The following is a 23,041-nucleotide window of genomic DNA, read 5'->3' as shown; positions in this document are numbered from 1 at the left end:
ACCAAAAAGTTTTTTGCTTAACTTAGCGATGACACAAGCGCATTAAATTATATGGAAAATGCAGTCGCACAACACATGTGTAACCTTGTATATAAAGGCTAACACCATACTGTATTTCCTCCTACAGTCAAGTAAAGCGCCCTCTCCCCTTATAATGTCACCGGCCGCCCCACCTATCTCTATCATCAGCCCAAGGCTAGTGTCACACAGGTTTGTTCTGGACCACAAGGAACCTGGTGCTGACACGCTGCGCATAGCGGTCGGTGTAAGTACTGAGCCCCGCTTACACAATGGCGCTGACATGCTGCGCATAGCGGGCGGTGTAAGTACTGAGCCCCGCTTACACAATGGCGCTGACATGCTGCGCATAGCGGGTGGTGTAAGTACTGAGCCCCGCTTACGCAATGGCGCTGACACGTTGCGCATAGAGGGCGGTGTAAGTGCTGAGCCCTGCTTGCGCAATGGCGCTGACACGTTGCGCATAGCAGGCGGTGTAAGTACTGAGCCCCACATACGCAATGGCGCTGACACGTTGCGCATAGCGGGCGGTGTAAGTGCTGAGCCCCACTTACGCAATGGCGCTGACACATTGCGCATAGCAGGCGGTGTAAGTACTGAGCCCCACATACACAATGGCGCTGACACGTTGCGCATAGCAGGCGGTGTAAGTACTGAGCCCCGCTTACGCAATGGCGCTGACACGTTGCGCACAGCGGGCGGTGTAAGTGCTGAGCCCCGCTTACGCAATGGCGCTGACATGTTGCGCATAGCGGGCGGTGTAAGTACTGAGCCCTGTTTACGCAATGGCTCGTATGCTCTAGTAGGCGACACGACTGTAGAACTGAGCTGCGCTCACGTAAACTAGAATTGGGGCTCACAGCACCTGCGCCGGTATTAAAAAGCTGACGCAGGACTTGCCGGCAACAGAAGGGATAAAATCAGACAAATCGATTTATCAGACTCATCGAGACCCTTCAGTTTTATAGATAAAGATAAATATGGGCAGTAAAATACTATTTCTTACCTTTATGATTGTGTGAATTATACGTTTGCTATACATTCATTTAACTTTAGAGAAACCGTTGAACACGCCCCTCCCCAATTTGAGGAATCTAACACTTGCCCCCCACTACTCAGTGACTGCACCACTCTGATATAGGATAAAGGGTGCGTTACACATGCAGACAGTACAGCACACGTATGTAGTGGCAGGGAAACGATCATACAATTGGGCTCTCTCCGCTAAATGGATCAGTTTGTTCTCCTCAAACTGAACGACTCCCCCGGCCTGGAGCAGCTCTAGAAGGACCTAAAAAACAAAATCAGAGACGAGTAAGTGCGCACTAAAGGCGTAAAGCGGTCTAATGGATAGAATAGGAGCCGGGCTGGCACTAACTCCATATAAAATAGAGATATAAATAGTAAGCAGCATATAATAAGGTCTAAATCCACTTAGGACTTCTTATTTTATTTTGCACTTTTATTATTCTGTTTAAATTACTTTTATTCATCATTCTATATTTGTTTATATAAATGTCCTCAGAAAATTGGAACGATAGGTGTAGGAGACATCAGGCGATTTAAGAACAGATTAGTTCCCTCCTAAGACCTTGTTCCCCATTTTGTTCTCCCTCCCAACAAATCTCCTTTTCCTTTTTGATAATATCAGCATTTAAACATCAATTAGGGTAGGGGGCATCCACTAGACGATTTTATCCCTGTCCAACCTCTTAACGATTTTCCCTTGAAGTTTCCCTTGAAATATGATCTTCCACTCTGAACAATTTGCAAACGATCTAACAATAAACTATGTTGTTTTAATCTGTGATTGAGAGCTTTCAGCTATAGTGGGCAGACAGTGGTTCATCGTTTGATCGTTCAGCGTGAACGATGTGTAAACGATGTGTAAACGATCAAGTGAAATTGACCTGCATGTTCAGTCAATGGAGGAGACGATCAAACGACCAGCGGGAGCGCGCATCGTACATCGTTAGAAACAATTACTGCACGATTTGCAAACGATGTTCGAACGATTATCGAACGATTTTATCATTATCGTTCAACTTTATCGTCTAGTGGATACCCCCCTTTAGGTAACCGGACTATAGATAGACAGCAAAAAGGTTGACAAGATAGAAACCAGATGTTAGACGGGCAACACCCATGGAGCTGTCACTGGGCCAATGGGTTGAGCACAAAACTACAATTTACAAAAAGGTCAACAGGGGCAAAAAGGTTGACAGTAAACGTCGACAAGGTCAAAAGGTCGACACAAATAATGGCTGATACAAAAATGGTCGACCCATTTTTTATTTTTTTTTAGGGTTAGACACTTACCGGAAGGTTAGTGTTAGGCACTTACCCCGACGGTTAGGGGTAGGCACCAGGAGGGAGGGTGTGGGTGAAGATTAGGGTTAGAAGACAACAAAAAAAATATGTAGACCATTTTTGACCCTGTCGACCTGTGTCAACCTTTTGTCCCTGTCGACATATTATCTGTCTAACATCTGGTGTCTATCTAGATATTGTCTATCTAATTCCGGTCTAACTTTTATAGCAGAACTACTTGGTAATATGTGGCGGATAGAAATTTATTTTTGATTTTGCAATAAATGACATAAGCTTTACACGAGGGGATTGTTTATATTTCAGCCTTTACGCCTCTGCTTAGACAAACGACAGCCGGCTTCTTATGCTTCGTAAAGGTAGGGATCATGTTTTGAGAGTAAGAACATTACGTTTCTTTTCTGTTAGGAGAGAGGGTCTTCCGATCTCTGAGCTTGGGCTCTATGTACTAAACGTCGGCTTCTTAAAGGCACTGATTGTCGCTGGTATTCCCGGAGGACTTAAAAAGCCAATAATATTATATCTAAAACAGGCCCGACTTAGTAAATTCAGCACTAAAAAACTATCAGAGTAATCCTTTTCCTGGGGATGGCTTGGACTACCACATCGTAAATTGCAGAAATGGTAAACCCCGAGTTACCAAATCCCATTAGGGGAGATACCACAACAGACCAAGGAGAGCTCATGCTGATGCGGTTGTCCATCACCCACCAGAGGAGCAATCAATGCATTATTGGAGACTGGCTAATGTTTTGCCAAGTGATAGTGCAACTTGCCCCTTTTCGAGATGACCAGGAGTCGGAAAGCTCTGGAACCATGAAAACTCCTTGGCCTCCAATGTCGAAACCATCTTTTCTAAGAGACTTCCAAACAGAGATGACCTAATGTTCCTCTGAGAGCCAATAGTCACTTTACAAGTCTGTGTAACAAGTCCATCTTTCCCACTGGAAGACGCACCCTCTAATGTCACATGTCAAAGAGCAGACCCAGGAAGACAAGTCTCCTCACAAGAACTAGATTGGATGTCTGGTAGTTGATAACCTAACCTCTCTATTATGTGCCTGAAGCAAAGTTGGAGACACTGCCTTGATTGCAAGATAGTTCAGGTAGGAAATGGTCAACATTGACTTCTGAAGGGAGACCATCATTTTCATGAACACCCATGGAGCTGTCACTAGGCCAATGGGTTGAGCTCAAAACTAAAATTTGCAACCAAGCCACAAATCTGATGACACTTTGGTCAGCTTCCACAATTGGAACAGTGGTTTTCTGAAAATAGAAAAGAAAACAATATATGGGACAACCCCAAAACCACACTCAGGAATATGAAGTGAACCACTGCTTCGAGAAGAGCAGCAGATGGTTCAGACTATGGTGGGAGCCCATCGTGCAGAGTTTATCTGAGGGTTTCTTTGTGGATGAAGCCTGTTTCCTTCTCTGGCATCTTCCACAAGAATCAGAGAACTGCCCTCGCGTCACCAAACTCTTTATTCAATAGCAACGTGATAGGTCCAGAGCCTAGAGCCCTGTGCTCTTCCTGCTAGTCAAGTGCTAATTATCTTATCCAACAGTTGAGGGACGATGGAGGTATTTGGGGAAATTTCAATCGATTTTGGCAATACTGTAACCTGCAGATTTTTCTGACGCTATGACCTTTACAATGACAAAGTAACCAGTCCGCATACTAGGTACCTGCTGTCGTTCCGAATGTCGGGAATCGTCATCTGGGCTACACAAGAACTCCAGAACCTAGCAGCATAAAAGAGGGGAACATTAACTACAACTCCATTATACTATGAATCTCAGCACAGGTGTAACAAACAGTAATTAAGCCCAATATCAAGCTCTGTTCCTTCAGACCATTCCCCAAAAATTTCCATTCCAGGATCTCCTGGAGGGGAGATCATAAAAACTGGCAAATAATGCCTAAAGTTAGGTGCATACTATAAAGTTTTCCCCAACATAGACGCTTCGCACCGATGAAAACGTTTCCGATATACAGCGTGCACACTACCTAGTAATCGCTTTGTTCTAAATGGTATGTAGTCAGGAAGCTGGTGGTCGAAATTGCCGACCGCCGGCTTCCCGACCGTAAAATCCTGGCATGGGACTAATGATAGGAATCTATATATCAAAGCCTCTCATTAGCCCCACGGCGAAATCCTGACACTCGTCATACCGATCGTAGGTAAGCCGGGCGTCGGGAGCAGATAGCAGCAGCGGCAGGGGGAATTTTAGGGTCTCCCGAAGGGACTTAGGGTTAAGCACCCCCTGGGAGGGTGAGGGTTAGGCTAGGGTAAGAGGGGGGGTTAGGGCCAGGCACCCCTGGGGGGAGGTTAAGGTTAGCCCCTCCCCCCCGTCCCGGAAGGATTAGGTTTAGGGTACGGGGAGGGGGGTTTAGGTTTAGGCACCCCTGGGGGAGGTTAGGCACTAAGGTGGGAGATTAGGGTTAGGCTCCCCTAAGGCAGGGTTAGGGTAGTTACTCACCTCAGTAGGGATCTTCATCTGACAGACCACCAGCGTCGGGATTTCATCCGCTGGGCTGAGGTCCGGCGGTCATACATACCGATTCCGTTCTAAACAATCCCTTCGTTTCCAAATAGCCTCACCTATAGGGTCTCCATACACTATACACTGGGCGTGGTCTGTACACCCTGCATTTTCTGAATAATCCAAAATCGATGTGAACTACAAACCCTATGCAGCCCATGCTATATCAGGAGCTAATTATATGCGATTTGGACCGACCATTGTGCCCTGGTACTGTGTACACACTACATAATTATCGGTCAAGGTGGCTCGAGAATTGTATAGTGCAGAAGATCCCAAACTCCACCATTAAAGCGCAGGTTTTAAAGATATCCATGCTTGAGCCCAGATGGTTAAATCAAATTGACTGAGGGGTTAATTAAGTCCCCTGTGCTTAAGCATGGATATCCTTAAAACCCGGACTGTAAATGGTGGAGTTTGGGAACCTCTGGTATAGTGTGTACCTAGCTTATGTCAGTGGTTCCAAGAATCGGCCCTCAATGCAATCTAACAGTCCATGTTTTAAGGATAGCCATGGTTGAGCACAGATGGTTAAATCAATTTGAGGCACTTTTTAAGTGCCCTGGTCCCAAGTAGGGTTATCCTAAAAACCTGGTGCCTGGAGGACAGATTATGGGAACCTCTGGCCTAAGTGTAACGTTAGCTCCTGGAAGCCAAACATCCATTTAGGGATAAAATTATCAAGATTTGCTTGGTAGAATATAGGAGTTATAGTCTAATACTATTGACTGCAAATCACCAATAAAGAAATAATTCCTCTTTCTTATCTGCAACAAAGGACCCGTAAATAAATGGCTGTGCCTATATTTACGCTAGACCTGGCCTCATGTCGCTATCACCAAAAGTGCATGAGATCCTACTGCTCGGCTGAGCAAACGCACAACTCCCGACATAACTGGGACCTGGTTGCGTGATCTGAGGCCCGATAACCTATATTACTGCAGTGCCAAAGGCCAGGATAACTTGTACTATTATGCGTGATTACAATAGAGGCACAAACTAATGACAATCATCAGCTTTACAGGGGAATAACTGATACTCTTGCAAGACGTCAACATACTTTACTGTCCGCTCAGCGTAAATAGACGATCTTCTATATTACATGGCAGCATTTTAGCATAAAGGAATTCTGGGTAAAATCAAGTAAGAGAAGCGGTAGCCATCCCAACCTGGTCAAAAAGCACTCTATTGACAAACAGCGTATTATCTGGTTTCGCCAGCTGCCGCGCCAGGAATGTGAAGAGACATCCCACCTGGGAAGGCGTGAAGTCGGAGTTCTCAACCATAACCTGTTATGAACAAATGAAAAAAAAAAAAAGAAGCAAAAATTCTGCATAATAATATATTTATAGATAGATATATAAACACACACACACACACACACACACACACACACACACACACACACACACACACACACACACACACACACAATAAATAATGAGTGTGTGTGTGTGTATTTATATTGGGCACAAATATTCTACAGTGCTTTATTGGGAATATTTATTGTGAGATGTACTAAGCTCTGGAAAGTTAAATATTGGAGAGTGATAAACGACCAGCCACTCAGCTTCTGTCATGTTACAGGCTGTGTTTGAAAAATGACAGTTAGGAGCTGATTGGCTGGTAGTTTATCACTTTCCAGTGCTTAGTACATCTGCCCCTTAGTCATTCACAGTGGTGAATGACTAAGGGGCAGTCCCATGGAATCGGTATGATTTACCGCCGGACCCATGCCCGGCAGTTGGTACCGACAGCGGCATCCCGGCTGAGGAGGAAATCCCGATCGTCCCCAGGTAAGTATTCTCTAACCTATTTCTACCCCGTAACCCTCCCTTAGGGGTGCCTAACCCTAACCTTCCCCCCCAGTGCCTAACCCTAATCCCCCCTCTAAATGCCTAAACCTAACTCCATCTTCCTCGCAGCCCAAACCTAAGTCCCCCGGGGGTGCCTAACCCTAACCTCCCCCCCCAGTGCCTAACCCTAATCCCCCCTCTAAGTGCCTAAACCTAACCCCATCTTCCTCGCAGCCCAAACCTAAGTCCCCCGGGGGTGCCTAACCCTAACCTCCCCCCCCAGTGCCTAACGCTAATCCCTCCTCTAAGTGCCTAAACCTAACCCCATCTTCCTCGCAGCCTAAACCTAATGGAGCGTACACACGGTCAGATTTGTCAGACTTGTCAGATTTGTCAGATGAACGACTGAACGATTAAACGATTTGAACGATTTGGACGATTTGACCAAAGTTTTGAACGATTTGAACGATTTTTGACTACATTAAAATGAATGGAATCGTCCAAGTCTGACTGCAAACCCATCAGATGTCAGATATCGTTATCTGACAAACGGGAACGCGCATCGTTGATCGTCCATCGTTCAGGCATGTCAGATATGAACGATTTTCCTTCAGATATGAACGACTGAACGATTTTTAAATCGTTATCGTCCATATCTGAAGAAAAAATCTGATCGTGTGTATGCACCATAAGTCCCCCGGGGGTGCATAATGCTAACCTAACCCTCCCCCCCGCGCGGCTATCCGCGCTCGGTGCCCGGCATCCCTTCGATCGGGATGCCGGACGTCAGGCTCCCGGCGTACATCTAATGACAGGCGTCGGCATATCCTTGCCGGGATATGACAGTTGGGAAGCCGGCTGTCAGGATTAGGTCCGCCGGCTTCCCGACTGCATACCCTGTCCCATTGACGCTCACAATCTATAGTCCTACCATGTGCACACCCTAACATACGGGAGCACACTAGGGTTATTTTTGGAGCGTGGGAAGAAACCGGAGCACCTGGAGGAAACCCACAGAAGCATGGGGAGAACATACAAACTCCAAACGACTCATGACCTCAGGGCTGTGAGGCTGCTTTTATATTCTGAATCAGTATTCTGAAAGTGAAGGGCTCTGCAATCCACGGGCCTAATTCTATGCTGATGTTCACCGACTAATGCTTGTTTGCTCCTGCGTGAATGTCCCTATAAACCCGTACGTCACATGCATTATACGGGGCGTACACAGAGGCGCAGCTGCGATGGAGACGCACAGTGTCGGAATGTATTGGAAATGGGCTGGGCGTACCTGGACGGTGACTAGGAGGTGGCTATTCAGACGCTCGGAGGTGGTCCATCTTATAGGCGCGATATGGGAGTGTCGGGGGTGTGGCTGCGTACTCAGACGCCTATTGGAGGTCGTATTCAGGTGGAGAGCCTGCGCCTCCCATTGGGCTGGCGCAAGTGTTGAAGTTGCGACAATGTGGTATTACAGCGTCTAAAGACGCTCACAGTGGGCGCAATCAGTCGCACCCTTGCACACCGGGGGAATGGCCGATACTAGCATTAGCGTAAAGCGGCAGGCCCAACTGCGGCAAAAGGCGGTCGCACCAGCGTGCTACTCAGAATCAGGCCCTATATGACTCCGATTCTATTGTAAGTGCGAAGTGTAATAGGGCTCAGTGTAGAACATCAAATGACTGTATTTAATCACACTGCAATACCCTTATGTATGTCATGGATGTATGTATGTATGTCTTTTACAACCCAGTATAATGTTAATGTTGATTCAAATTGTAAAGCGCAACGGAATAAGCTGCGCTATATAAGAAACTGTTAATTAATAAATAAATAAATAAATAATAGAATGATTTAATTGACTTACAATTCTATAACTCTTTTTGAACCATATGTAATGATGAATCCTCCACCTTGCAGGTCTGCTAAAAGATTGGCCATCGCGCTGAGCTGAGCCCCCTTTGAGACTTATAAGGATACTGTATAGCGGTGTTCATCTGGATATAGGAGTAACACAAACTACCCATCACACATACTGACATGCAATATGTATGTACACCAGAGGCCGTGTAGTGTGTAGTGTCACCTGGTAGATGTGGAACGTTACAAGGTACCTCTGCATACGCGATGAACACGTGTCTTATGCGCAGTGTGGAAGGATGGTGTCACTGTGGCTCTCACCTTTAGCAGGATGTCCACAATCCGCTGCTGGTGTTCCACTGCTTGTTTGTCATTGGTAAAATCCTCAAATGTCTGTAAAGCAAATCACAGGAAAACCTCACTATTTCTTCCCTTTTTAATTCTCCACAGTCCAAAACCAGAAAATAAAAGCCACGGTTCTATTAATATATCATGAAACAAAGGATCGATGTTGTATCCGGTTAGCACGGCTGAAATGCTTAAACCATGCGCACCCCACCCCACCCCAAGACCTCCTGGCAAAGCAACGTCAGTAAATGTTTGTTAGGTTTTTCTGAAGAACATCCAAAACATTAAGCCAATCATATGCAATGAGTGTCCTTTACAGACTATGGGGTCTAGTTACTAAGCAGTGTTAGGAGACAGAGTGAAAAGTGATAAGGTGCCAGCCAATCAGCTCCTGTCATTTTTCAAACACAGCCTGTGAGATGACAGTTAGGAGGTGATTGGCTGGCACCTTATCACTTTTCACTCTGTCTCCTAACACTGCTTAGTAAATAGACCCCTTAGAAATTCACTCACCTGAAAATTCACACCCAAATGGAATTCCCTGTGCTTGGCTTTCAGGTGGTGATCCCCACCCCAGCAGTTTCTCCCCACCTCTCCTTCTCCCTCCCCCACTGTGGGCCTGATTCAGAGATTTACGGAACTTCAATATTCATGTAGATCCCCGATGACTGATCTGCGCACGCACAGAAGCCGCAACCGCGCATGTGCGTATGAGGTCCTGCAATGTCGCTCGCAGTGCCCCGAAAGCCTCAGCATGATGGACATACTGCTGGTGTTTGGGGAAGGGGGGGGGGCGCGTTACAGAAAACGGGGCATCGGCCAAAGCCATTGGACACCTAGTGGACGTTGCTTCAGTGGCCCCGGCAGCGTGATTTCACTGGACATCCTGAGTAACCTGTGGGTCACGCAAATGTCCGATGTTCAAACAGTTGACAGTCACTTTACAGGCTGGTGTTTGAAAAAGAACAGTTAGGAGCGGATTGGTTCGTACTTTATCTCCGTACACTTTATCTCTCTCCAAGGTTTGGAAAATGGGCCCTCATTCAGAGCCGTAGCTCTGAATGAGGGCCGTCCTCCATAATTATGGAGCGTCCTCCTGGACGCTCGTATAGCTGTGGGTCACCACCCACAGCCTGTACGAGCATGCAGTTTGATGGCCGCGATGGTCTTGACCATCGCCACTGCGAGCCGGAGCCTGCGGTTGAGTTTTTCAACCGCAAGGCCCGGAGTGATTTTGGCTCTATCAGAGCCAAAATCACTCCCACTGACATCACTAGTGATGTCAGTGGGCCGGCTTCTGACGGTAGGTGTTCCCTTGGGAACGCCCCCGTCAGGGAGGCACGCCCCCGGCACGCCCACCAAAGGGGGCGTGCTGTCAATCAACATCGACAGCACGCCCCCTTTGATCAGACACAACGAGCGAAGGAAAGTCCTTCGCTCGTCGCGTCTGGCGCATGCGCACGACGGAGCTCCCTCCGTCGTGCGCATGCGCAGTGCACAACATCGACCCACTTGCGAGCGGACAGCCGCTTGCGAGTGGGTCTGAATCAGGCTCATAGACCCCATAATTTTTTCACTGTGCGCATATATATATATATATATATATATCTATATCTCAGTGTTTTACAAGGTTTACATACATACAGTATATAAGAATATATAGTATACAGTCTTAACGTATGCATCTGCTCTTAAGCCTAGATTTTATAACATAAAAACAAGGTACCATATGGACAGCGGATTACTTGATAGGCAGTGACCCTGGACAAATACGTGGCGTTTCCACCGTGCGCCGTCCACCGGCCTCATCATCAGATGTCTTCCAACAACTTCATTATTATTCCCTGTTCTCGCCCTAGATTATGAGCTTGGAGGGAGTTGAATAAACCTCATTTAATTTTATTCGAGTCTCCCGAGGACTGTGCATCAGTAAGAGAGACTTCAGAGGGGGAGAGAGACGCTTGGATTAAACGTCCTCTCTTTGAACTAAAGCCAAGTCGTGGCGCTGATAATCAGCAAGCCTTCCCCAAGCAGATGAAAGCCAAGCATTTAGGATGGGGAGGGGGGGGGCGGCGAGGAGGGGAGAACTGCGCGCACGCTTCCCGATAGCGTGACGAGAAGTACTGCACAAAATATCGGCACTCTGACGGACACTCGTACAAGAGGAGGGAATGGGGACAATAGCCCTCATTCAGAGCCGCTCGCTATTTGCGGTCGTTCGTTCTAAAACAAGGGGGTGGCTATTCAAATGAACCGTTCGCTAATTGCGGTCTGTTCACGCCTCTAAGTCTGAACGAGCGAGCAAAACTTGCGGTTGTAATTTTGAAAAATACGCCCCCTTGCCGCTCGCACCATACGTCATGTCCGCTACTTATTAGATTAATCGAGTACATCGAACAGCGTATGAACTGCTCGCTATTCTTGTGGCTGGTTTTTTCAACCGCTATTTTGCGAGCAGTTCTGAGTAAAAAAATACCAAGTGACGTGGTCAATGACGCTGCTGTATTAATTATGCACTCCCTTAAAACGCCCGTTTTGACCTTTAAGCACGCCTGCGTTCGAATTCCACACCCCCGTTTTCAAGCACCTTCCCCTGTTACCACCCACATACGCCTCCTTCTGTCACTCAAAATAGCAGGCATTCGCTATATAGCGAACAAACGATTTTCAGCCGCACTGACTGGTTCGCGCATGCGTATTCAAATCCGTACGCATGCGCAGATGTGCGAACATCGGTCAGAACGAACGAGCGGCCGCTTACGAGCAGCTCTGAATCAGGGCCAATGTTCGGAGACACTAATAATATTAGGAAAAACAGCCTTGTACAGGCTTGAAGTAATACTTCGATAACCTCCAAACGTGCCCTTACGGAAGCTGCTTCATTCTGAGCAGTCTGTGCCCGGTAGCACTTCAAGGTCTACATGCACTAATTTTCTATAACTCATGAAGGACAAGTGTATCTGGGGAGAGACATAAATGAGCCATTAACTCCGTTGCACTCTCAGAGTGATGCCAGTTAATCGTCAAGTGCTCCAGTAAGAGGCTCTGCCTCCGCTCTATATAGGTAATCTGTATTGCATCAAAGGTCGCTGAACATTGGCTTTACTTCCTAATCTGTACCAGAAATAATATTCCAAACTGGATTGGGTGCTACCGAGACGCTTACAGAGTAAAAAAATAAAATAAAAATCGCTCAACTACGTCCTATATCGGCAGTGCGTGCGACTCAGAATCAGAACCTAAATTAATTATGTGTATACGAGTATTTTGGAAACGTCATTAATTATGTGTATACGAGTATTTTTGACACGTCATTCACTTGGTGAAAAGGTAGGTGTATATTTACTATAGTGCGGGATTTTAGAAGTGGAGATGTTGCCCATAGCTACAGATCAGATTCTATCTTTAATCTTCTAGAAGGCGATAGATAAATAATACGTAGAATCTGATTGGTTACTATGGGCAACATCTCCCTTCTCTATAATCTAGGGATGTGCAGTCTCTGATTAGTTTGGATTTTCCCGCCAAAAATCAGGTCTCAGAAAGAGGCAAAACGTCATCTTTCATGGATAAACATCGTTATTCCTGGACAAAAGTCCATGAAAGATGACGTTTTGCCTCTTTCTGAGACCTGATTTTTGGCGGGAAAAATCAGAATTTGGCGGGAAAAATACAAACTAATCCAAGCCTGCACATCCCTACTATAAACCCACACTTTAGTAAATATACCCCTTAGTGTGGCTGGTGATACAGAGTTAACCTATCCCCCCCCCCCCTACACACACACTCCCACTCACTTCTGATGCCCCCCCGACGGCGAACTTGTCTTTTAGTCTGTCGCAGCATGACGGAGACAGGACAGACCACCTACGATTTATTAGGTTAATATTTTATTTTTACACGTCAGCTACTGATGTATCAAATAACCAATTATGCTTAAATGGAACCAAAGCTCATAAAGTGTACCCCACAGAAAATCATTCAGGTTTCTATTAACTTAATACCTTCAGTCCTGAATGCATGTACAGTACATTTGCACTAAATAAAGCTGTACCATGTGCTATAATGCGATGTACCTTCATGTTATGACAATGCAGTGGACACTCGCAGCCAATTTAAATCAGCATATGACAATGTCCCCAGGAACATTCCTCAGCTTACAGTCACATTATTAAACTACGCATTTTTAATGGTGCAAATGTAGCAATGATAAAAGGGGAGAATTAGTTCCCAAACCCTCTGGACGAGGCAGTAATAAGACATGACTGCCGTCATGAGCTCTCTTACCAATGCCAGGACATTAAGGAACTCCCGCGTGTCAAAATGCAGCAGGGTGCGGATATAGGGGTACACCTCCTCATCATGGGGGGCCTCTGGGGAATGCAGGTGTATGAGGAACTCGAAAACCTGGAAAATAAATAAATAAATAGTAGTTTGGGGCTATTCATACTGGTGTATTTGCACTATATACAAAGCCTATGCTATACTTCTGCATTCCATGAAGCCCACACAGACAGACAAAACCATGGCAACTCCAGGGACTATTTTACTCCCTCTGTAACTGTCCATGGGAGTATACACATGGACTGGGGACTAACATGGATCAAAATGTTGCATGCAAAAATTAGAGTGCAATGGGTCTCGTATGAGCAAATATGCAATCTGGCATAATATGAACTCTGGACCTGATTCAGAGCCGGACGCTCTGACCAGAGCGCTCGCTCTGAATCAGTGCCCTCCTACCTTAAAATGGAGCGGCCTCCTGGCCGCTCGCATAGCTGTGGGTGACCACCCACAGCATATGCGAGCGGCCAAAAAGATGGTCGCGATGGTCAAGACCATCGCGACCATCGGGCTTGCGACGAGACCCTTGTGGTAGGGTCTCGCTGCCGCAAGCCCTGGAGTGATTTTGGCTCTATCAGAGCCAAAATCACTCCCACTGACATCACTAGTGATGTCAGTGGGGCCGGACTCAGACGGTAGGCGTTCCCATGGGAACGCCTCCGTCTGGCAATCATGCCCCCGGCACGCCCACTAAAAGGGGCGTGCTGTCAGTCACCATCGACAGCACGCCCCCTTTAGTGTGAGACCCATAACGAAGGCTTGGAGCTCCGTCGTGCGCATGCGCATTGGGGGAACGTCGACCCGCTTGCGAGCGTCCTGCGCTCGCGAGCGGGTCTGAATGACCCCCTCTGTTCACTAGGTGGTAAAAGGTGAGTTAGAGCACTACTATGGGACATCAAATAAACTAGGGCACTACTATGGTGCCTAAAATAAACTAGGGCACTACTATGGCGCCTAAAATAAACTAGGGCACTACTATGGCACCTAAAATAAACTAGGGCACTACTAGGGGGCATAAAATAAACTAGGGCACTACTATGGGGCATCAAATAAACTAGGGCACTACAATGGGGAATAAAATGAGCACTCACTGTGGGGAAAGGCATCTATGGAAGGATTGGGGTGGGGTCCATTCAAACTGTTACTATGAGGCCCACAAAGCTCTGCTTACTCCCCTATCGATAAAGCTGGGTACACACTAGAGCAGGGGTTCCCAAAGTCAGTCCTCAAGGCACCATAAGGACCTGGTTTTAAGGAAATCCATGGTTGAGCACGGATGGTTAAATCAAAAGACTGAGGCACTAATTATGCCACCTGTGCCCAAGCATGGTTATCCTTAAAACCTGTACCGTTAGAATGTCTTGAGGGCCGAGTTTGGGAACTTCTGAACTAGACGATATATTGGACGATTTGTCATTTTGAGGCGAATCGAAATGACAAATCGTCCAGCGCGTATACACTATCTTGCGCTCCCGTACGTCATTGATAGTCATTGCGTGCACCGCAGACCAGAAGATCCAGCCGACGACGCACAATGCTTCTGGATGCAGTGGGGTAACAATATATTGGGAGGTCGTAAACTAGATAATGCAGTGTGGACCGCGAAATATATTACTCCGTTGCACTGCTGTCGCTGCGTACACATACCGTCAAGTGTGTACCCAGCTTAACCTTCAAATATACTAAAATGAATTCATTGGTAAAAATAGTAACATCATAATTAAAATGTAAATACCATTATAGTAATAGGTTCCAGCAATATTTTTCCCAATTAGGCACAATCTAGTATGTATGCATGTTTGGTTCATTCGTATAATACCATGATTGTATGTAACCCTTACCAGTTACCAGTTAGACAAGGGAATGATGCACGGTAGATAGCAGGAATACATGGCGCAGTTACAGAAGGAAGTGGCAATTTAATTAAGCTTCGTGCGGATCAGTGGCAACGAAGCTCATTGCGTAAGAAACAGTGACGACCTTCTTTACAATATATACAGAGTATCCTATAATGAAGCTTCTGAACATAATAATAAAAACTGTAATGCTCAGGAGGAAACTAGAACGACCTGACGCGGCAATGATCAATCACAGGAAACTGACCTGGTTCTTCACCTGTGGAACTAAGTCTTCCGGGATGTCTCCCAAAGGATACGCTCGGCCAGCCAGACTGGAGCTATCATGACAGGTAATACTGAGACATCATGGAGAGCATAAAAGAGGGACTTTCTCTGAGAGGTTCCAATGGCAGCAAACCCCAGTCCTCATCCCAACCAATGCATCAGCAAAACGTGTGCGGCACAACAACAGCTTACATTTTCAGGACTGTGCAGATGTGTCCTCATACATCTAGCCTCAATACGCCACGCAGCGCGATTTGCCTGCCGTGAGTGAGCCGCCAGCGCCCATGCAACTCTGCTAGCGTTAGGAGTATTTTTTTTGCCAAAAATGCATCAGAGGCCATATTCAATTTGGAGCCAATAGGCGGAATCAGTGATAATTTATCGCCGATGACGTCATTTTCGCCTGTTTCGATTATCCCCGTATTCAATTTCAAAGACTTTTCGCTGGTGCAAAAAGTCTTTGTTAAAAAACGGAGAAACGTTTTCTCCACTGAAAAGGTGGCGAAAAAAAGTGCAGAATTGGGGTTTAGGGGTGCAGGCTTAAAAAAAAATAGCCTGCAGAACTGGTAGTGTCCCCTAAAAGTTACATGTGTCAAAAAAAATTAAAAGAATCCTCAGGACATCCCAAAAAATTTACTTTTATTTTGGGGGCGAACAAAAAAAATATTGGGGAACAAAGTTTTAAAGTAGCGAAATTAGCGAAATTGATTCAGTTCCCATGTATGTGGCAGCTGTTTTCTAGAATGCGGGTGGTAGCGGCAGGTGCATTTTTGAAGAATTTTTAAAAAAATTGCTTTAGGGACTTAAAAATATGCTTGCGCCCATTTTCATGTACCCCAAATTTGATGGGCATAGTTTCAAAAAAAATCACCCCCTCTTCACAGGCGCATTAATGCACCTACCGCGGCTATTTAAAAACCCAGCAGTCCAAAATGGGGGTACCCATAGGGCACGATTCTATTCAACGCGATGTAAATAGCGCCGGGAGTGAGCTCCCGGAGCTATTCAATACACCGCGCTGCCAAGTCCGAACCCTTGATTTCTTCTCTCATCCCTCCGGGGATGACAGAAGAAATCCGACAAAAGTCCCGGCGCGAGGCTGTTTTCTGCCCTTCGCGCCTGGAAAACAGCCTTGCGCCGGGAAGTTAGGTCGGGGAATGCCCATTATCGCGCCTAAACACCCTGTATAAGGCGCGAGAACGAGCCTTCCCCGACCTAACATTGCGATGAATTGAATAGCTCCGGGAGCTATCTCCCGGCGCTATTTACATCGCGTTGAATAGAATCGTGCCCTAAGTGATCCCAATTGTCAGACCATCTTTAGGGGGGTGCCATGATGATTTCCCAAAAATTTACAGGACTTTTCGATACTTACCTTTCCACCGGGTCCTAACTGAATACTGGGATAAGCGGGCATGTGCCCGATACTTTATCCCAGTAATAAACGGCGATGATGGCGTAAAGTCTGACCTCTGACTTTTGGCCTCAAATTGAATATGCCCCTAAGTCGCAATGCGATGTGACTAGGATGCACGAGCAGACTGTGCTGATTAATTGTATATGCAAAACTTATATATCTGTGTGCACATAAGTCTGTAAACGAAGCACAACGGAACCTGGATTGAAAAAAGCTGTGGCCGCTACATAGTAGCACTACGTATATAGATTCACAGACTCAGGTGCACTCAGATATACAAGTGTCACATATCACATTAATCAGCACAGTCTCCTGGTGCGTCCTAATTGCATCGCATTGCGACTTACCGTATATACTCGAGTATAAGCCGAGTTTTTCAGCACAAAAAATGTGCTAAAGAAGTACCCCCTCGGCTTATACTCGAGTCAAGTGTAGCGCTGACCGGACGGAGTCCGGTCAGCGCTACACACTGCCAAACACACAGCCGCCGGAGCCGGCAGCTGCGTGTTTGGTGTAATCAGCAGCCGCTGAGAGTCTGTCAGACTCTCAGCGGCTGCTGCTGCTCCCACTGCGGGAGCCATCTTCCGGCTCCCGCAGTGGGTAATGGGAGACACGTCGTCATGACGACGTCTCTCCCATGCAAAGCGGCCGGAGGAGCGGATAGCGGCGGGACCAGGAGCGGGAGTTTCAGGTAAGTGATTTTTTTTTTTATTCTTATCACGTCTCTCTCTACTGGGGGGGCGGGGGGGGGACTACCAGGGGGCGATGACTACAGGGGGCACTACCAGGGGGCATTATCAGGGGGCGATTACTACAGGGGGCACTAACAGGGGGCACTACCAGGGGGCATTATCAGGGGGCGATTACTACAGGGGGCACTAAAAGGGGGGATTACCACTGGGGGAACTACCAGGGGGGGATTACTACAGGGGGCACTACCAGGGGGGGATTACTACAGCGGGCACTACCAGGGGGCATTATCAGGGGCAATTACTACAGGGGGCACTAAAAGGGGGTATTATCACTGGGGGAACTACCAGGGGGGGGATTACTACAGGGGGCACTACCAGGGGGGGATTACTACAGGGGGGGATTACTACAGGGGGCACTAAAAGGGGGGATTACTACAGGGGGCACTAAAAGGGATTACCACTGGGGGAACTACCAGGGGAGGATTACTACAGGGGGCACTAAAAGGTGGGATTACTACTGGGGGTACTACCAGGGGGGGGATTACTACTGGAGGCACTGAAAGGGGGGATTACTACTGGGGGCACTACCAGCTGCTGCCATTTCCCACACTAGGTTTATACTCGAGTCAGTAAGTTTTCCCAGTTTTTTTGGGTAAAAGTAGGTACCTCGGCTTATATTCGGGTCGACTTATACTCGAGTATATACGGTAAATGCATTTTCGGCAAAAAAAAATGCCCGATGCTAGCAGAGTCTCAAAGGACTGGTAAAAACAATGTCATTTCAATCATCAGGCATAAAACACACGGCCACTGCCGCTTAGTACATAAACCATTAATTGTAATGTTGGACATTGTCACACATAAGCAATTGCAGTAAGCGGAAATACAACATTTACCTTATATAAACGAGGAGCTTGTTTCCCATCACAACTTGTTCATCTAGGAAGAATAAAATATGTTTCCGTAAAAAAGGATAAGAACGAAAGAAAGGTGTCATCAACATGCCCAAACTACCTAAAACTACTAATCATCAAATTAGGTAATAATACAAATTGTGCTCGTTATATACATACTCTTGTCATTTATAATGAACAAGGACTAAAGCTACGCCAGGTTATCGCGCGTTCCATGTTGTTCTGGCACTTTTGGCAAAATAAATTGCTACAAAATCACAATTGAAGAAATTTAAGTGCGAGGCAAACAAAATTTAGGGCTTACCCCTATTTATTAAAGCCCCTGTCCTGGTGAAAGTGACAATTGTTATTGCAAACGACTGCCTTCTTCAGGGGTATTCTGCGATGGCTCCCTATAAAATCACAGGGGAGCCTACCTATCATGGGCAGCAGCGGTACATGCACCACAACCAGTGGTGGATTTTACCTAGGGACTGCAGCAGTAAAATTCAGCACCCCCCGTGAGTCCGGGCACTGTCTTCACTGGCACTGGCTTCCCATTGGAGGCGATACTTGCCAATCACACTTGCCAGGGGGAGGAGCTCTCTCCCGCGGGACTGTCAGACGGGGCTGCGATTAACAGAGAGAGTGCATCCAAATGGAAGCCACTCCTCTGCCTTTCTGGCAGCCCTACCCCCAGCTTCTGGCAGCCCTACTCCCAGCTTCTGGCAGCCCTACCCCCCAGCTTCTGGCAGCCCTACCCCCCAGCTTCTGGCAGCCCTACCCCCCAGCTTCTGGCAGCCCTACCCCCCAGCTTCTGGCAGCCCTACCCCCCAGCTTCTGGCAGCCCTACCCCCAGCCTCTGGCAGCCCTACCCCCCAGCTTCTGGCAGCCCTACTCCCAGCTTCTGGCAGCCCTACCCCCCAGCTTCTGGCAGCCCTACCCCCCAGCTTCTGGCAGCCCTACCCCCCAGCTTCTGGCAGCCCTACCCCCCAGCTTCTGGCAGCCCTACCCCCCAGCTTCTGGCAGCCCTACCCCCAGCCTCTGGCAGCCCTACCCCCAGCCTCTGGCAGCCCTACCCCCAGCCTCTGGCAGCCCTACCCCCAGCCTCTGGCAGCCCTACCCCCAGCTTCTGGCAGCCCTACCCCCAGCTTCTGGCAGCCCTACCTGGCTGATGCATAAAAAACCCTTTTTTCCTGTTTTTCACTATAGATTGCCCAGAAAACAAACAGATTTATTACAAAAGGTACAATGACAATAACATCTATCTGCCCAGGAAAAAAAAAATATTACATAACTTTTGCACGGAAAGAACCACACTGGCCACATGGGTGCCGGATACAGAGGTATGCGTCCCGATTGTGTCCGTAAAGAATCACGGCTGCGGTTTCAGAGGCACACACAGAGATGAACGCATAGGCCAAGCGTATGCACGGACAAGGTCCGCCTTATGGGCATGTCGCTGCAGCGTCACCAAAAGCAGCGGCAAACAGAGACGTACAACCGCTGACATAGGAGGCCATACGCGGACAGAGAAACTACATCTGCCGTAGGGCTTGTGCAAGATTCGATGGTGCAACTGATGGCGGCGTCTAATGACGCACCAATTGGCATTTAAGCGTCAACGGACGCTGAGAGTGAGCGTCTCAGTCCTTGCACATTCAGGCGCACCGATGTACACTAGAGAAGGGCTTTGTTGCGGCATTTGTCATACATGTGCGACCAGCGATAGACGCAGACACACACAAGGCCACGTCTGACTCAGACAAGCTCCAAGGTCTCAACACGAATGCCTTAGGGCTTACTGCCAGCCCGATTATACGGGATGCAATCGGGAAGCCGGCTGACATTATACCGACAGCCGGCTTCCCGACTGTCATATCCCGGCGAGGGTGAAATGCCCAGCGTCTAGATGTAGACGCCGCTCATTTCACAGACGCCAGGAGACCGGCATCCCGATCGAAGGGATGCCGGGCGCCGCGGGCGGACAACCACGCGGGGGGGGGTTAGGTTTAGGACTCCCGGGGGGGCCCTAGGGTTAGGCATCCCCCAGGGAGGTTAGGGTTATGCTAGGGGAAGGGAGGGTTAGGGTTAGGCACCCCCGGGAGGAATTAGGTTTAGGCAGCGGGGAAGGGGGGGTTACTTTTAGGCACTTAGAGGGGGGATTATGGTTAGGCACTTGGGGGGAGGTTAGGGTTAGGCACCCCTAAGGGAGGGTTAGGGTTAGGGGGGTAGGTTAGGTTAGTTAATACTTATCTAGGGATGATCAGGATTTCCAGCGCTGTCGGCCTGCTGCTGCCGGGATCTGTTCCAGTGTTGGGCTGCCGCTGCCGGGAATCGAACCGCCGGCATTTCATACCGATTCCCGATTATACATTAAGTTTAGATGCATTTCGGTTGCGATAAACCTTTTTGCCAATATGGAATCTTTTAACATTGCATGGTCACTTGTGGTAGTTTGCCTATGAACATATGTAGGAGGTGGAGGTGGATGTTTATGCGGCAACTCTTTACCCAACAGTAAATGAGTCGGGCTTCAATATACTGTTCACAAACCATTCGAGGGGTGATTTCACAGGATATATCAATGGGTATTATGGAGTACTGTGCAAGTACGTCTACAGCCAAACATTCTCAGCGTCGTCACCTTACTAAATATGGCACGCTGTGCAAGTACAGGTGTTTTGCCCTGGGGTGGCTGGCCTTTGCCGGCTTTTTGGGGTTCCGCGTCCCAGACTTTGACTAAGTATTAGGGACCACCAGTAATCAGAGAAGCCATGACGTCGCCTGGAGGATTAGCCATATTTTTGCAAACATATGCAACTGAGATCTCTGAATTATCTACCACCATGTAGTTTTTCAAATTGTATTGCTGATATCATTTGCTGGGGGATACACTTTGGTGTTTCTTGTACAGCATAACCCCTCCCTTTCAAGCACCTGAGTGATATTACTAAAGTGATTGAGCAGCTACCAATATGTAAGTCTGTCCAAGTACGTCTACAACCAAAGCATTCTCTGTGACATCACCTTACTAAATATGGCAGGCTGTCCAAGTACGTCTACAACCAAACCATTCCCAGTGCCGTTACCATACTAAATATGGCGGGCTGTCCAAGTACGTCTACAACCAAACCATTCCCAGTGCCGTTACCATACTAAATATGGCAGGCTGTCCAAGTACGTCTACAACCAAAGCAATCTCAGTGCTGTCACCTTACTAAATATGGCAGGCTGTCCAAGTACATCTACAACCAAAGCAATCTCAGTGCTGTCACCTTACTAAATATGGCAGGCTGTCCAAATAAGTCTACAAACAAACCATTCCCAGTGCCGTCACCTTACTAAATATGGCAGGCTGTCCAAGTATGTCTGCAACCAAACCATTCTCATTGATGTCACCTTACTAAATATGGAAGGCTGTCCAAGTACGTCTACAACCAAACCATTCTCAGTGAAGCCACCTTACTAAATATGGCAGAATGTCCAAGTACATCTACAACCAAACCATTCCCAGTGACGTCACCACACTTAATATGGCAGACTGTCCAAGCACATCTACAACCAAACCATCCTAAGTGACGCCACCTTACTAAATATGACAGGCTGTCCAAGTACATCTACAACCAAAGCATTCTCTGTGACGCCACCTCACTAAATATGGCAGGCTGTCCAAGTACATCTACAACCAAACCATTCCCAGTGACGTCACCACACTTAATAAGGCTGTCCAAGTACATCTACAACTAAACCATCCTAAGTGACGCCACCTTACTACATATGGCAGGCCCACGCTGGCTTTAACCCATCCTGCTCAATTTCTAATTTATCACCAGCACAAATATCAGTCTTTTATCCATATTTGCTCTTTTACATGCTATTTGGTATGTTAAAGATTTAGCTAAGGCAGTCATAACAATAGCACCCCTGCAGTTTCCAAAGAACATGCATCCAATATTTTCTCTCACATGTATAGATTTATAAGAACTGTCGACAACGTACCTGTCAGGGACTTGCCGGAGCTGATCGGTGCAGAAATGGATTTGAACAATTTCTACATGAACAGGAAAAATAAAACAACCTACTAAATTTTAAAATAATAAATATACATTTTAAGTAAACAAAATAATTAGCAATTGCTTTTCTAAATCTGAATAAAACTCTGTATGTATTGTACAAATATTTACGTTGCTAGAGGTGGTTATTTATCTCCCACCCAAATGTTGATTCTCTGGTTCCCCGCAGCTAGAGGTCCCTTTAGGTCTGCTCAATGACAAAAATACTTTTTACTTCCTATCATGTGAATGTGAGCTAGCTACAATAGATCTATAATTACATGAAGCATACTAAGGATAAAAAAATGACAATAAAAGGTAAAAACAACAAAAATTTAGTTACCGTTTCCATAAGAGAAACCCAAAGCAATAAAAGTGAAGTGTTTTGGACTTCACATGTGGAAACAGTAAAAACGCTCTTCAAAATAATTCCTTTGTAAAAACTAGTAACACGAATGACCATTTCAACACACAGATATACAGCTCATTTATGACATATTTGTAAAAACTGATATTCATGTTAATTCAACTAGTGTTTTAACATGTGAATTTAACTTAATTGTTTTTAGATTTTCATGCCTAATATACTGTATGTGTATTTATTTCTCTCTCACACAGTT

At 46.8% G+C, this 23,041-nt stretch overlaps 1 protein-coding gene across 1 annotated transcript in view; it reads right to left on the bottom strand.

The window, feature by feature from the left end:
* VPS8 (VPS8 subunit of CORVET complex) overlaps window positions 1-23,041 on the bottom strand; it is a gene marked incomplete at its 3' end in the record, with an annotated part of 119,498 nt that overhangs the window by 28,187 nt on the left and 68,270 nt on the right. The window contains exons 24-31 of the mRNA XM_088465654.1: window positions 22,369-22,420; window positions 18,370-18,412; window positions 15,345-15,417; window positions 13,185-13,304; window positions 8,871-8,942; window positions 6,066-6,185; window positions 4,039-4,095; window positions 1,227-1,309 (exon numbers count right to left, since the gene is read on the bottom strand). Coding sequence (XP_088321780.1) covers window positions 1,227-1,309; window positions 4,039-4,095; window positions 6,066-6,185; window positions 8,871-8,942; window positions 13,185-13,304; window positions 15,345-15,417; window positions 18,370-18,412; window positions 22,369-22,420 — 620 coding nt within the window. The remainder of the gene's footprint in view (window positions 1-1,226; window positions 1,310-4,038; window positions 4,096-6,065; window positions 6,186-8,870; window positions 8,943-13,184; window positions 13,305-15,344; window positions 15,418-18,369; window positions 18,413-22,368; window positions 22,421-23,041) is intronic.

Source organism: Taudactylus pleione, unplaced genomic scaffold (assembly GCF_031769625.1).
Source record: "Taudactylus pleione unplaced genomic scaffold, aTauple2 ptg002101l, whole genome shotgun sequence".
Lineage (NCBI taxonomy): Eukaryota > Metazoa > Chordata > Amphibia > Anura > Myobatrachidae > Taudactylus > Taudactylus pleione.
This window is presented reverse-complemented; position numbering and strand designations above follow the sequence as displayed.